Source organism: Pelodiscus sinensis, chromosome 18 (genome assembly GCF_052426305.1).
Source record: "Pelodiscus sinensis isolate ZL-2025 chromosome 18, ASM5242630v1, whole genome shotgun sequence".
In the NCBI taxonomy this organism is placed as follows: domain Eukaryota; kingdom Metazoa; phylum Chordata; order Testudines; family Trionychidae; genus Pelodiscus; species Pelodiscus sinensis.
The window spans coordinates 30,385,913-30,400,452 of record NC_143069.1 but is presented as its reverse complement, the minus strand read 5'-3'; the positions used below and the strand labels follow the sequence as shown (position 1 = coordinate 30,400,452).

The window sequence follows — 14,540 nt, the reverse complement described above, 5'->3', positions numbered from 1 at the left end:
TGTGTGTGGGGGGGGGGTTCTCTGCTCGGAGCCAGATTTAGCTTTCTCTGTGTATTGCCCCCTGCTGGAGGGTGCAAGGGATGGGGAAATAGGGGAGGGGGAGCAGGGCAGCAAGGGTGAGGGGCTGTAACAGGCCAGAGGGCACCCACCTGGCTGGATGTATTCAGGAGGGGACTATGGGCGGGGGGCGCTGACACTGCTGGATGGTGTGCGCAGCACCACACTCACCCCTCTGTCTCTCCCGACAGACCGAGAGGATCAATCCATTCTGTGCACGTAAGTGTCCCGAGCGGTGTGCATGCGGCTGCCTGCGTTTGTGTGCGCGCGCCCGGCTGCAAGAGTCCACAGCACAGCTCCCTGCTGCGGGGGTGGGGTGTGTGTGTGTGCCCAGCGCAGCTGTTGCTGGGGGTGTGCCTGTGAGAGAGAGAGAGCAACGCTGCCCCCTGCTGGTGTGTGTCCGTATGTGTGTGCATGGGCGGGTGCAGCGCAGCACTGCCCCCTGGTGGCATGCTGTGTATGCGGCCTGCACTTCATGGGGCTACCCTGGGTGCCTGCCGGGGGCGTGTGACCTGTGCCCGTCATGGTGCCGTTGCAGGGGCGAGTCCGGCGCAGGGAAGACGGAGAACACCAAGAAGGTGATCCAGTATCTGGCCCACGTAGCCTCCTCGCACAAGGCCCGCAAGGAGCAGAGTGTCCCGGTGAGTCCAGCCGGCCCGGCACTGGGCACCTAAGGGTGCCGGGGCAGGTGTTCCCTGGGGTGGGGGAGGGCCTGTACTGATGGGCCTCAGTACCTGCAGAAGCTCAGCCGCCCACCTGTGCAGCTCTTGGTCCCTCCCCCCAACTGCCCATAATAACCTACTGTTCCCCCGGTGTACCCCCTGAGCTGTGCCGTGCCCTGCGTGTTACCGAGGTGTTGGGAGGGGGGGGGGTCTGGGGCCGTAGTAAGAGGGATAGAGGTATCCAGTGCTGAGAGGGTTGGGGGTGGGAGTCAGGATGCCTGGGTCCCACCCCAGAGAGGCTCTGCTGGGTGAGGCGTCCCCATATACCCAACCTCTGTGCCAGATGGGCCACACTTCAGCATAGGACAAGGGGTCCTTGCGTATCCCACCCTCATCCTGAAGGGGCCGCGTTCCAGCACTGACAAAGGGTCCCTGTGCCCTAGAGGCATCCATGTTCCGAACTCTGGCACACGTGGCCGGAAGGGGCTGTTGGTGGGTGCGGTGGGATACCCTCATCCCGCAGCAGTAACCTCCCCTCTGCTGTGTCTTGCTGCCCCCAGCTGGAGTCTCCAAACCTGGCTGGGCACCCGGCAGGTGGATGCATCGGGTGCCACTTGAGTGTATCCCTGCCCTTTGATTGACTTCCCATAGCCCTACCCCCTTTTTTGGGTGTTTGTGTGCTTCATTAAACTGCCTTTTTGCTTTTATTGTTGGCTTTTTTGTGGCTGTGCTTTTTTCCAAGGATTTTTCATCACGTCTGGACTCCTGGCTTCTCCGCCGTGCTCAGGGAGGATGGTGGGGGCTAGTGGTTAGAGCCGGGGTGGGGGTGGGGGTGTTGATTCCTGGTTTGTGTCGCAGTCCCCTCGTTCTGTCTCATTTGGTTGCCTCCATCCTTGTCCATCCGACTAACCCTCCGCCTCTGTTTGTGTTTTGTGGCCCTCCCCTCTCATCTCGTGTGCGTGACCCCTCCACAGACCTCCGGCCCCATCTCCTACGTGAGTAGCTCCCAGCCTTCCTTCACCCCGCCCCACGTTTCCTGTGGCCCCCTCCTCAACATTCTGGGTGTGGGGGAGGCGTGTCACCATGAGAATAGCGCCCCCTGCTGGGAGAGGCGGGGCAGCTGGGAGCTCCTCCTGCCCCATGGCGCCCCCTGCTGGGAGAAGTGGGACAAGGCAGGGGGAGCTCTCCCCCCCCCCCACCCCCGCAGCACCCCGGTGGGTGACCCTGCCCCCCTCCCCGCAGGGTGAGCTCGAGCGGCAGCTGCTCCAGGCGAACCCCATCCTGGAGGCCTTTGGCAACGCCAAGACGGTGAAGAACGACAACTCCTCCCGATTCGTGAGTTCTGGGGGGCAGTGAGGCGGGGAGGGGCAGGGTTGGGGGTGGGGGCCCCAGGGAGATTATGGGGGATGGGCAGTGCTGGGGCCATAGGGGGGGATGGTGTGCAGAGGTGGGGGCTCCAGGGAATCGAGGAGGGGCAGGACTGGGGGCCATGGGAGGATAGTGGGGGGCGGGGCAAGGTGGGGCATGGGGGCCCAGGAGGGATTGGGAGGGAATCCTGGGGGTCCTGGAGAGATGGTTGGGGGGAGGACACGGCTGGTTGGGAGGGGAGGGTGGGGTGTGGGGGAGGAGCAGGGCTGGGAGCCCTGATGGGATGGTGGAGAGGGGCAGGGAGAGGTATGCGGACCCCGGGGGGCTAGAGGAGCCCTTCCACCCCCCCCCCACTAATCCATTGCACCCTCTTGTCTCCGCAGGGTAAATTCATCCGGATCAATTTTGATGTCGCTGGCTACATTGTTGGAGCCAATATAGAGACCTGTATCCTGCGGGGGCCGGGGGGTGGCGGTGCCAACGACTCTGGTTCCCGGCACCGCCGTGGGGCTGATGCGGCATGTCCTGAGGCGTTCTGCACTTGGAGGGTGGGGGGGGACGGGGGGTACAGGAGGGTGAGGTCGTGGGGGATGAGGGGTTCAGGGGGCAGGCTGCGCTGGGGAGGGAAGACCCCCCCCCCCCCGTCCCCGTGCACCAGCTCCAGCAGGTACGGCTGGAAGAGGGGGCACGTCCCCCAGCCGGGGCAGGCCTGGGCTAGGAGAGGGGGGGGGGCGGGGAGGGGGGGCTGGTCCCCCTCCTTGGTGTATGGGGGCATTCGGGGGGGGGGTCCTAGGCTTCGCGTCCCTTTCCTTAGCTCCGGGGCTCAGACCTGCTGGAGAAATCGCGTGCCATCCGCCAGGCCAAGGACGAGAGAACCTTCCACATCTTCTACCAGCTGCTCATGGGGGCGGGCGAGCACATGAAGGGTACGGAGCCTCCCCACACGCCCCACTCCCCACCCAGACCGTGGGGGAACCCAGGCGCCCTGGCTCCCAGCCCCCCTGCTCTAACCACTAGTCCCCACTCCCCACCCAGACCGTGGGAGAACCCAGGCGCCCTGGCTCCCAGCCCCCCTGCTCTAACCACTAGTCCCCACTCCCCACCCAGACCGTGGGAGAACCCAGGCGCCCTGGCTCCCAGCCCCCCTGCTCTAACCACTAGTCCCCACTCCCCACCCAGACTGTGGGAGAACCCAGGCGCCCTGGCTCCCAGCCCCCCCTGCTCTAACCACTAGACCCCACCCCCCACCCAGACTGTGGGAGAACCCAGGCGCCCTGGCTCCCAGCCCCCCTGCTCTAACCACTAGTCCCCACTCCCCACCCAGACTGTGGGAGAACCCAGGCGCCCTGGCTCCCAGCCCCCCCTGCTCTAACCACTAGACCCCACCCCCCACCCAGACTGTGGGAGAACCCAGGCGCCCTGGCTCCCAGCCCCCTGCTCTAACCACTAGTCCCCTCTCCCCACCCAGACTGTGGGAGAACCCAGGCGCCCTGGCTCCCAGCCCCCTGCTCTAACCACTAGTCCCCACCCCCCACCCAGACTGTGGGAGAACCCAGGCGCCCTGGCTCCCAGCCCCCCCTGCTCTAACCACTAGACCCCACCCCCCACCCAGACTGTGGGAGAACCCAGGCGCCCTGGCTCCCAGCCCCCCTGCTCTAACCACTAGTCCCCACTCCCCACCCAGACTGTGGGAGAACCCAGGCGCCCTGGCTCCCAGCCCCCCCTGCTCTAACCACTAGACCCCACCCCCCACCCAGACTGTGGGAGAACCCAGGCGCCCTGGCTCCCAGCCCCCTGCTCTAACCACTAGTCCCCTCTCCCCACCCAGACTGTGGGAGAACCCAGGCGCCCTGGCTCCCAGCCCCCTGCTCTAACCACTAGTCCCCACCCCCCACCCAGACTGTGGGAGAACCCAGGCGCCCTGGCTCCCAGCCCCCCCTGCTCTAACCACTAGACCCCACCCCCCACCCAGACTGTGGGAGAACCCAGGCGCCCTGGCTCCCAGCCCCCTGCTCTAACCACTAGTCCCCACCCCCCACCCAGACTGTGGGAGAACCCAGGCGCCCTGGCTCCCAGCCCCCCCTGCTCTAACCACTAGACCCCACCCCCCACCCAGACTGTGGGAGAACCCAGGCGCCCTGGCTCCCAGCCCCCCCTGCTCTAACCACTAGACCCCACCCCCCACCCAGACTGTGGGAGAACCCAGGCGCCCTGGCTCCCAGCCCCCTGCTCTAACCACTAGCCCCCTCTCCCCACCCAGACTGTGGGAGAACCCAGGCGCCCTGGCTCCCAGCCCCCTGCTCTAACCACTAGTCTCATCTCCCATTCCTGACTCGCTCTCTGGGGCCTGAGACAGTACAGGAGTCCTATATGGGGCTCCTTGGGGCTGGCTTGTCAGATATAGGGATCACCCCGCCTCATAGATGCTGGGGCAGGGCTGGCTGGCTGGATGTGGGGCTGCTCCTGCCCTATAGATCCTGGGGGCGGGGCTGGCCGTGGGGCTGATCCGGTCTCTGTCTCCCCAGCGGAGCTGCTGCTGGAGCCGTTCAGCGAGTACCGGTTCCTCTCCAACGGGTCCCTGCCCATCCCGGGCCAGCAGGACAAGGAGATCTTCCAGGAGACCCTGGAGTCCATGCGCATCATGGGCTTCTCCCACGAGGAGATCCAAAGTGAGCACGGGGGGGGGGGGGGGAGCTAGGGCCCAGGAGGGGCTGGAGGGGGGGAGCCGACGTGGGGTGGGACATAGGAGAGGAGGGTTGAAAAGGGGGAGGTGGAGCCAGGCTCTGGGGGCTGGTGTGGGCTCGTGGGAGGGGGCTGGGGGCATCCTGGGGCTGGGGGCCTGCATAGGTTTTATCTAGGAGTGGGGGGTTGGGGGGGCAGGAAGGATTGGGGCTGGGGTGGTGGAAGTGGAGGAGGGAGGGGGGACCCTAGGGCTGGGGGGGCAGAGGTGGAGGAGGGAGGGGGGACCCTGGGGCTGGGGGGATCAGGAAGGATTGGGGCTGGGCTGGTGGAGGTGGAGGAGGGAGGGGGGACCCTGGGGCTGGGGGGCAGAGGTGGAGGAGGGAGGGGGGGACCCGGGGCTGGAGGAGAGGGGGGGGGGAGGGGGGACCCAGGAAGGATTGGGGCTGGGCTGGTGGAGGTGGAGGAGGGAGGGGGGACCCTGGGGCTGGGGGGGCAGAGGTGGAGGAGGGAGGGGGGACCCTGGGGCTGGGGGGGCAGAGGTGGAGGAGGGAGGGGGGACCCTGGGGCTGGGGGGGCGGAGGTGGAGGAGGGAGGGGGGACCCTGGGGCTGGGGGGCAGAGGTGGAGGAGGGAGGGGGGCTGCGGTGCTGTGGGGAGCCTGGGAAGGGCCCCGCAGGCGGGGGGCACCGTGCCCTGCCCCCCTCACCGGCTCCGCCCCCCAGGCATGCTGCGGACGGTGTCGGCCGTGCTGCAGTTCGGGAACATCGTCTTCCGCAAGGAGCGAAACACGGACCAGGCCTCCATGCCGGACAACACGGGTAGGGGCGGCCCGGGGCCCTTCCCTCCTGGGCCGGGACTGGGGGGCCGCTCGGAGCAGGGCCTGGCCCCTCCAGGGGGCGCTGGCTGCCATCGGGGGGCTCTGTGGGGGAGGGGCTGACCCGTGGGCCATTGGTGGGGGGGCTGGAGGCTGGTGGGGGGTGGGGTGGGATGTGGGACCGGCCCTGAGCTGCCCCTGCCCCGCAGCCGCCCAGAAGCTCTGCCACCTGCTGGGGCTGAACGTGACCGAGTTCTCCCGCGCCATCCTCATGCCCCGCATCAAGGTCGGGCGCGACCACGTGCAGAAGGCCCAGACCAAGGAGCAGGTGCGTGGGGGGGGGGGGGAGACACGGGGGAATGGGAATGTGGAAGCTGGGGGGAGGGGAGGGGCTGGGGCGGCCATGGGGGAGGAGCAGAGCTGGAGGAGGTGGGGGGGGGGGGCCGGGGCTGGAGGAGGTGGGGGAGGGGCAGGGGGCTGGGCAGGGGGTGACTCTCTGCCCCCCCCCAGGCGGATTTCGCCATCGAGGCGCTGGCCAAGGCCACCTACGAGCGTCTCTTCCGCTGGCTCGTCCATCGCCTCAACCGGGCCCTGGACCGCACCAAACGCCAGGGGGCCTCCTTCCTCGGCATCCTCGACATCGCCGGCTTCGAGATCTTCCAGGTGAGCCCCCCGCGCATCCCCCCGCCTGCTGCCCCCGGCCCCCCCGTGCCCCTTGTGCTCCCCACTGTGCCCTCCTGCCCCTGGGCCCCCTGGGCCGCCCTGCACCCGCTCGCCCCCGGCCCCCCCCCCCTGTGCCCCTTGTGTCCCCCACTGTGCCCTCCTGCCCCTGGGCCCCCTGGGCCGCCCTGCACCCGCTCGCCCCCGGCCCCCTCTGTGCCCCTTGTGTCCCCCACTGTGCCCTCCTGCCCCTGGGCCCCCTGGGCCGCCCTGCACCCGCTCGCCCCCGGCCCCCCCTCCCCTGCCCCCACTGGCCCCCTGTCCCCCTGCCGCCCTGCACCCCCCGCTACATCCTCTGGCCTCTGTAACCTCTTGTGCCCCTCTGTTCCCCCCACTGCGCCTTCCAGCCCCCAGCCCTTCTGTTGTCCCCTTGCACCACCCGCTGCCCCCTCCGGCCCCCCGTGCTCCTTTGTCCCCCAGTGCCCCCCGCTAGGCCCTCCACCCCCAGGCCGCTTTCTGTACCGCAAAGCACCCGCCAGCCCCCAAAACCCCTGTGCCCCCCTGACCCGCCGCCCCTCCCCCACAGCTGAACTCCTTCGAGCAGCTCTGCATCAACTACACCAATGAGAAGCTGCAGCAGCTCTTCAACCACACCATGTTCGTGCTGGAGCAGGAGGAGTATCAGCGCGAGGGCATCGCCTGGGACTTCATCGACTTCGGCCTCGACCTGCAGCCCTGCATCGACCTCATCGAGCGCCCGGTGCTGTGCCGCGGGGGGCGGGGCCTGTGCCACGGGGGGGCGGGGCCTGTGCCGCGGGGGCGGAGCTGGGGGGCCCTGTGCCGCGGGGGGCGGGGCCTGTGCCGCGGGGGCGGAGCTGGGGGGCCCTGTGCCGCGGGGGGCGGGGCCTGTGCCGCGGGGGCGGGGCCTGTGCCGCGGGGGCGGAGCTGGGGGCCCTGTGCTGCAGGAGGCAGGGCCTGTGCCGGGGGGCGGAGCTGGGGGCCCTGTGCCGCGGGGGGCGGGGCCTGTGCCGCGGGGGCGGAGCTGGGGGCCCTGTGCCGCGGGGGGCGGGGCCTGTGCCGCGGGAGGCGGGGCCGGTGCTGGGGGGGCGGGGCCTGTGCCGCGGGGGCGGAGCTGGGGGCCCTGTGCCGCGGGGGGCGGGGCCTGTGCCGTGGGGGCAGAGCTGGGGGCCCTGTGTTGCGGTAGGTGGGGCCTGTGCCGCGGGGGCGGGGCCTGTGCCGCGGGGGTGGAGCTGGGGGCCCTGTGCCGGGGGTGGGGGCGGGCCTGGGGGTCCTGTGCCGCAAGGCCAGAGTCAAGGATGAGGGAGGGGCCAGGGGCCCTGTGCCATGGGTGGGTGGGGCTGGGGGCCCTGTGCTATGGGGGGTGGGGGGCTGGGCTGGATGGGGGCCCTGCACCAGGGGGCAGAACCAGGGGCTTGGTAGAGGCAGGCGGCAGAGGTTAGGGGGTGACCGTCCCTTCCCCCCGGCAGGCGAACCCCCCGGGGGTGCTGGCCCTGCTGGACGAGGAGTGCTGGTTCCCCAAAGCCACGGACAAGAGCTTTGTGGAGAAGGTGACCCAGGAGCAGGGGGGGCACCCCAAATTCCAGAAACCCCGCCAGCTGCGCGACAAGGCCGACTTCTGCATCATCCACTACGCCGGCAAGGTGTGTGCGCACGCCCATTTGTGCCCCTGCATCCGTGTGCGTGCGCACGAGTGGTGTGTGCGTGCGCGTGTGCTTGTGGGTGTGCATGTGCCCGTGTGCGTGCGCCCCTGCCATTCCCTGCGGGGTGTGTGAGCGACAGACAGGTGCTGCCCTCTAGGGGACTGCTCTTTACCCGCAGCCGGCGGCCTCGTTTTCCCATCATCACCCGACTCGCCGCACTGGCCCTGGGCTGGCTCCTTGTTCGCCTGCTTGCGCCCGCCCAGAGCCGGCGGGAGAGCCCAGCAGTGCCGGCTGCTCTTCGCTCTGTATCCTGCTCAGCTGATTTCCCCCCCCCCCCCCGCTGCGCTTTCACACCCTGCTGGTTGTCCAGCAGCAGGGAGTTCCCCAGGCCGGGCTCACGTTGGGCGCTGGGGTATGACCCGTGCCCCCCCCCCCCCCAACAGGTGGATTACAAGGCGGACGAGTGGCTGATGAAGAACATGGACCCGCTGAACGACAACGTGGCCACGTTGCTGCACCAGAGCACGGAGCGTTTCACCGCCGAGCTGTGGAAGGATGGTAGGACGGGGCGGGGGCGGATTGGAGGGGTAACACCCCCCCAGAGCCGCTGTCTGCTCCCTCTTTTCCCTGCTTCATCCACAGGCCTCCGTGTGCCCCGTCAGGTCCCCCCCACAGCCCTCCCAGCACAGCGCCCCCGTGTGCCCCGGTCCCCCCACTAGCTCCCTTTCAGCCACGCACAGACCCCCTGGCACATGGCTCCATGCACCCCCACACTGGCCCCTTCCCACAAGCCTGCCCAGGCAAAGCACCTCCGTGTACCCCCATCCCCCTGGCCTCTACCTGCCACTGGAACCCCGGCACCGTGCTCCCCTACCCCCTCAGACACACCCCTCATGGTCCAGCTACTGCCCCCCGCTCACCCCCAGGAATCAGCGGACTCAAAGCAAAGTCCACTGTAAATACTTGGGGGGGGGGTTACTAGCACCCCTGACACGGCCCCCCCCCCCCCCGCACTCACTAATTCTCCATCCCCTAGTGCTCTGCTGGACTCGGGGGGGAGGGGCAATGGCTGGAGGACACCCCCTCTCGTCCTCCTGAGGGGCTGTTGGGATCCCCCCATTAATCCCTCCCACCCAGCGCTGTAACTAACTCTCTCTCACTGTTCTGCTGTGTTCTCTGCCCTTGGGGACCGGCCCCGTCTGTCTGTCTGTCCTTGATCTCTCTGTCTCTCTGTCTAACCTCTCCCCGCCCCCCCCCCCCCCGCCCTGCCACCGGCATCGGCCTCTCCAGAGATTGGGAACATCCAGAAGGTTTATTTCTTTGACAGCTACGCCGGGGTATCCCCAGGCCAAGGTGAAAGTACGTCCACGCTTCCCTCTGCATCACACCCCAAGCCGCCTTTCACACCCCTAACCGCTGCATCACACCCCTCTAGCCGGACTCCCCCAGGGCTGCTAAGATTGCTGAGTCCTGGGGCACATCCCTGCCTTGCCAGGCTGGCTGAGCCCTGAGGAGGGAGGCGGGGCCCCCCGCCGGTAGCTGCACCCCCTCACCCTCTGCTGGCCTTTTGTGAGGTGGGGTGGGGGGAGGATAAAGGACTGTTCCTACTGACACCCTCTTGGCTCATCCGTCTGCATCCTCCAGCCGTTCGGGGCTCTCTGCCGGGGGGCGGAGGGGTGAGGGGGGCGGGATGCTGGCTGTGCAGGGGGTGGGGCTCTTTGCTGTGCCAGCCCTACCTCTCCCAGTAGGGGGCGCTGTGGGGTGAGGGGGCAGGATTCTGGCTGTGGGGGTGTGGGGCTCGTTGCTGTCCCAGTCCTACCTCTCCCAGCAGGGGGCGCTGTGGGGTGAGGGGGGCGGGATGCTGGCTGTGGGGGTGGGGCTCGCTGCTGTCCCAGTCCTACCTCTCCCAGCAGGGGGCGCTGTGGGGTGAGGGGGCAGGATTCTGGCTGTGGGGGTGGGGCTCCCTGCTGTCCCAGTCCTACCTCTCCCAGCAGGGGGCGCTGTGGGGGCAGGCCGGGGACTCAGGTGCGGGGGAGGGAGGGGCTCCCGGCTGACTCCGCCCCCTCGCCCGCAGTGGACCGGATCGTGGGCCTGGACCAGGTGAGCGGCATGGGGGACGTGTCGTTCGGTGCCTCCTACAAGACCAAGAAGGGGATGTTCCGCACCGTGGGCCAGCTCTATAAGGAGTCGCTGGCCAAGCTCATGGCCACCCTGCGCAACACCAACCCCAACTTCGTGCGCTGCATCATCCCCAACCACGAGAAGCGGGTGAGCCATCGGGCCCTGGTGCCAGCCGGGCGTGCGAGCAGGCACCCCCAGCGTGAAAGGAAGAGCCAGTTGCCCTGAGCGTGCAAAGCTGTGGGAGTGACATTGTGTAAGGCAGTGGGAATGCCTGTGCGAGAGTGAGTAGGAATGTGCACGCTCGTGCACAGGCTATCGTGCATACGGGGAAATGTGACTATCCGTGCAACAGCCACTCAGTGCAAAACTACACATGTGGGGAAGTGTGCACTGTCATGTAGGAGTGAGGCACATGTGTAAACAGTGCAAGGGCTATTGTTCGTGCAGGGGAGCGTGACTGGCTGTGCAAGAGCAAGTGTGAATGTGCAAAGCCGTGCCAGGACCATCAAACACGTGCAAATAAATCTGAATGGCTGTGTGAGTGTGCAGATTGGTGTGTGTGTTATTCTTGCTGGGAGTGTGACTGGCCATGTGAGAGAGTGTCAGCACACAATTGTGCAGTCGTCATTGTGCATGTGTGGAAAAGTGGGGAGGGCCGTGATCCATGCAGGGCAGTGTGACCTGCTAGACAAGCACTGGGCAAACCTGTGTGTGGTGAGTGAGTGTGCAAAACTGCACCCACAATTGTGCCTATGGGAAAGTGTGAATTACCATGAAAAGCAAGGGTGTGTGGAAAATTGTGCAAGAGCTTTCACTGTGGGGGTGAGGGTGAATTGCTGTGTGATAGTGAGTGTGAGCGTGTGAAACGGTGCAAATGCCATCAGCTTGTGGGAGGTGTGCGCCGTGGTGAGAGCGAGCAAGCGTGCACGAGGGATGTACAGTCCCAGGTACATAGTGAACGTTATGTTAACTGGTTAACCGTTCCCATCCAGAGTGCGCACAGACGAGGGTGCTTGTGCATTTGTGGCCCCTAGCTGGGTGTGCACCGCTCCCGTGCGCACACAGGAGTGAAGGAGCACGTGTGTCTGGGAGTCGGTGACAGCCGTGCACGGGGGAGGGGGGTGCATGGGAGCTGGGGTGTGCCTGGGAAGGGCTGGCACCAGCCTGTAGTGGGGGGCGACTGGAAGCAGAAAGGGGCCGGGTTCTCCGATGTGCCAGGCCTGGGCTGCCGCACAAGACCCTCCCCCCCCCGGCGCGGCTCTGACGCTCCCTCCCGCAGGCCGGGAAGCTGGAGCCCCACCTGGTGCTGGACCAGCTGCGCTGTAACGGGGTGCTGGAGGGGATCCGCATCTGCCGCCAGGGCTTCCCCAACCGCATCATCTTCCAGGAGTTCCGCCAGAGGTACCCCCCTGCCCCGGTACCCCCCGCCCCGGTACCCCGCCCTGGGCTCCTGCCCCGGCACCTCCTGCCCCGGGCCTGGCTACCCCAGTTCCCCGTTCTCCGCCCCAGGGATCCATCTACCCTGGCATTCCCCCCACCCACGCCGGGAGCCCGGCTACCCCGGTATCCTCCCTCCCCAATCAGCCCCAGGGCCCGTCTACCCTGTATCCCGCCTCCGTGCTCCCCCGAACTGATCAGCCCCAGGGGCCCCACTACCGTGGTGTCCCACCCCCGGCTGTTCTGGATGGGGTGGGGGGAGGTGCTGAGTGACCTCTGACCTGTGTTCTCTTCCCCCCCCCACAGGTACGAGATCCTGACCCCCAACGCCATCCCCAAGGGCTTCATGGATGGGAAACAGGCCTGTGAGCGCATGGTACGGAGGAGGGGGCGGAGCTAGGGGCGGGGCCTGCTCTGGGGCGGGGCTCTGAAAAGCAGACCCCACCCACCTTGGGGTTTAGCCACGGGGAGCAACGTGGACTCCAGATGGGGAAGGAGGGATTCAGTGGGGTGGCCCCCACCCCTCCCTGGTAGGACCCCCCCAACCTTGAGACACCTGCCCCACCACCCGCCCGGGGTGTGTGTCTCCCTCACCCCACCCCCTCATCACCCCACCCTCCCCATCACCATCTGCCCCACCCCTCCACTGTTCCCATCTACCCCCATTCCCATCCCCCACCTCCCTCATCACCATCTGCCCCACCCAACCCCCCAGCCCCCTCCCCCTCACTGCCATCCTCCCCACCCCCAACCAGCGACTCCCCGAGCCACCTCCCCCACCCCCAGCCACTTTCCTCTCCCCACATCTTCCCCCCGAGCCCCCCCCTTCCATCCACCCCCTCAGCCACCTCCCCAGCCCCCGCTCCCCGAGGACGCTGCCCCGCTGGGCGGATGCCGTGAGGGGCCCCCGCCCGGCCTGGGGGGCTCTGGCTCCCCCTGCTCACCCCGCTCTCACCCTGCCCCAGATCAAGTCCCTGGAGCTGGACGCCAACTTGTACCGCGTCGGCCAGAGCAAGATTTTCTTCCGGGCGGGGGTGCTGGCCCACCTGGAGGAGGAGCGGGACCTCAAGATCACCGACATCATCATCAGCTTCCAGGCCGCCGCCCGCGGGTACCTGGCTCGCAAGTGAGTGCCGGGGGCGCGAGCCGCTCGGGGAAGGCCCCTCCCGGATCCCCACCCCCCCCCCGTGCTAACCACTAGCCCCCACTGCCTCCCCTTGCAGAACCAGGGAGAGGACCCAGGAGTCCTTGCTCCCAGACCCCCGCCTGCTCTAACCACTAGCCCCCGCTGTCCCCCTTGCAGAACCAGGGAGAGGACCCAGGAGTCCTTGCTCCCAGACCTCACCTGCTCTAACCACTAGCCCCCGCTGCCCTCCCAGAGTGGGAGAAAGAACCCAGGAGTCCTGGCTCCCCGCCCCCAGGGGGTGGGGTGGAAGTGTGGGGCTCGGGGAATCACTAGTAGGGGGTGTAGGAAGGATGTAGAGGGGTGGGGAGCCCAGGTGTCCTGGCTACCTGCCCCGCTCTAACCACTAGCCCCAACTGCCCCCCCCTTGCAGAACCAGGGAGAGGACCCAGGAGTCCTTGCTCCCAGACCTCGCCTGCTCTAACCACTAGCCCCCACTGCCCCCCCCTTGCAGAACCAGGGAGAGGACCCAGGAGTCCTTGCTCCCAGACCCCGCCTGCTCTAACCACTAGCCCCCACTGCCCCCCCCTTGCAGAGCCAGGGAGAGGACCCAGGAGTCCTTGCTCCCAGACCCCGCCTGCTCTAACCACTAGCCCCCGCTGTCCCCCTTGCAGAACCAGGGAGAGGACCCAGAAGTCCTTGCTCCCAGACCCCGCCTGCTCTAACCACTAGCCCCCGCTGTCCCCGCAGGGCGTTTGTGAAGAAGCAGCAGCAGCTGAGCGCCCTGCGGGTGATGCAGCGGAACTGCGCCGCCTACCTCAAACTGCGCCACTGGCAGTGGTGGCGCCTCTTCACCAAGGTGGGGGCGGGGGCGGGGGCGGGGGCCTGCAGCCTGGAATGGCTGGGGGCGGGGGTGGGGCTGTTGGGGGGGCAGGGACCCCAGGAATGAGGGGGCAGGGGTGTCAGGTTGGGCAGTGGGGAGCTGGGCTCTAAGGCGGGGATCGGGGGGGGGGTGTGGGGGGGTCTGGAGTCACCCCGCTGCCCCCCCCCGCAGGTGAAGCCGCTGCTGCAGGTGACGCGGCAGGACGAGGTGATGCAGGCCAAGGCTGTGGAGCTGCAGAAGATGCAGGATCAGCACGTGAAAACCCAGATCGAGCTCCGGGAACTGGAGAGCAAATACCAGCAGGTGAGGCCGGGGGGGAGAACAGGGCCCGACTCCTGCCCCCTCCCCACTTCCCTCCCAGAGCCAGGGAGAGAGCCCAGGAATCTGGCTCCCAGCCTCCAGCTGCTCTAGCCAATAGGCTCCGCTCCCCTCCCAGAACTGGACAGAGAACCCAGGAGCCCTGGCTCCCAGCCTCCAGCTGCTCCAACCACTAGGCTCCCCAGCCACTCCCCTCTGGGGAGTCCTGGCTTCCAGCTCCACCCTGATCTAACCACTAAGTCCCACTCCCCTCCCAGAGCCGGGCACAGAGCCCAGGAATCCTGGCTCCCAGCCTCCGATGCGCTAACCACTAGGCACCACTCCCCACCTCCTCCCCCTCCCCAGCCGGTAGCCCCCACTCTCCCTTGCCCCGCGCTGTGCGGGCGTGGCGCTGACTGGGCGCGTGCCGGCAGCTGGCGGAGGAGAAGGCGATCCTGGCGGAGCAGCTGCAGGCGGAGACGGAGCTGTTCGCCGAGGCGGAGGAGCTGCGGACGCGCGTGGCGGCCCGGAAGCAGGAGCTGGAGGGGATCCTGCAGGAGCTGGAGGGGCGGGTGGAGGAGGAGGAGGAACGCTGCCAGCAGCTGCACAATGACAAGAAGAAGATGCAGCAGCACGTGCAGGTACCCGGGGGTGGGGGCGGGGCCTTGGCCCGAGGGGCACAGCCCAGCTGACGTGGGCCCTGCTGGCATCTCGCCACCTCTCCCAGACCCGGGGGAGGGCACCCTGCTCCCAGCCCTTCCCCCCAGCTCTAACCA

The 14,540-nt window shown here is 67.8% G+C and overlaps 1 protein-coding gene across 6 annotated transcripts in view; it reads left to right on the top strand.

Annotated features, from left to right (window-relative positions):
* The window catches only part of LOC102447805 (myosin-10-like), a 54,526-nt gene that overhangs the window by 11,872 nt on the left and 28,114 nt on the right, over positions 1–14,540 (top strand). For 4 of the 6 annotated variants that reach the window (XM_089770054.1, XM_089770056.1, XM_075915166.2 and 1 more), the window contains 20 exons: positions 249–276; positions 596–698; positions 1,694–1,714; positions 1,962–2,054; positions 2,471–2,534; positions 2,915–3,013; positions 4,613–4,756; positions 5,491–5,586; positions 5,792–5,910; positions 6,093–6,245; positions 6,829–7,002; positions 7,730–7,903; positions 8,347–8,461; positions 9,978–10,171; positions 11,304–11,425; positions 11,768–11,837; positions 12,427–12,587; positions 13,335–13,443; positions 13,639–13,770; positions 14,199–14,405. In XM_089770054.1, the coding sequence (XP_089626180.1) occupies positions 249–276; positions 596–698; positions 1,694–1,714; positions 1,962–2,054; positions 2,471–2,534; positions 2,915–3,013; positions 4,613–4,756; positions 5,491–5,586; positions 5,792–5,910; positions 6,093–6,245; positions 6,829–7,002; positions 7,730–7,903; positions 8,347–8,461; positions 9,978–10,171; positions 11,304–11,425; positions 11,768–11,837; positions 12,427–12,587; positions 13,335–13,443; positions 13,639–13,770; positions 14,199–14,405 (2,378 nt within the window). The remainder of the gene's footprint in view (positions 1–248; positions 277–595; positions 699–1,693; positions 1,715–1,961; positions 2,055–2,470; positions 2,535–2,914; positions 3,014–4,612; positions 4,757–5,490; positions 5,587–5,791; positions 5,911–6,092; positions 6,246–6,828; positions 7,003–7,729; positions 7,904–8,346; positions 8,462–9,977; positions 10,172–11,303; positions 11,426–11,767; positions 11,838–12,426; positions 12,588–13,334; positions 13,444–13,638; positions 13,771–14,198; positions 14,406–14,540) is intronic. The other 2 variants (XM_089770055.1, XM_089770057.1) reach the window with 1 other exon arrangement.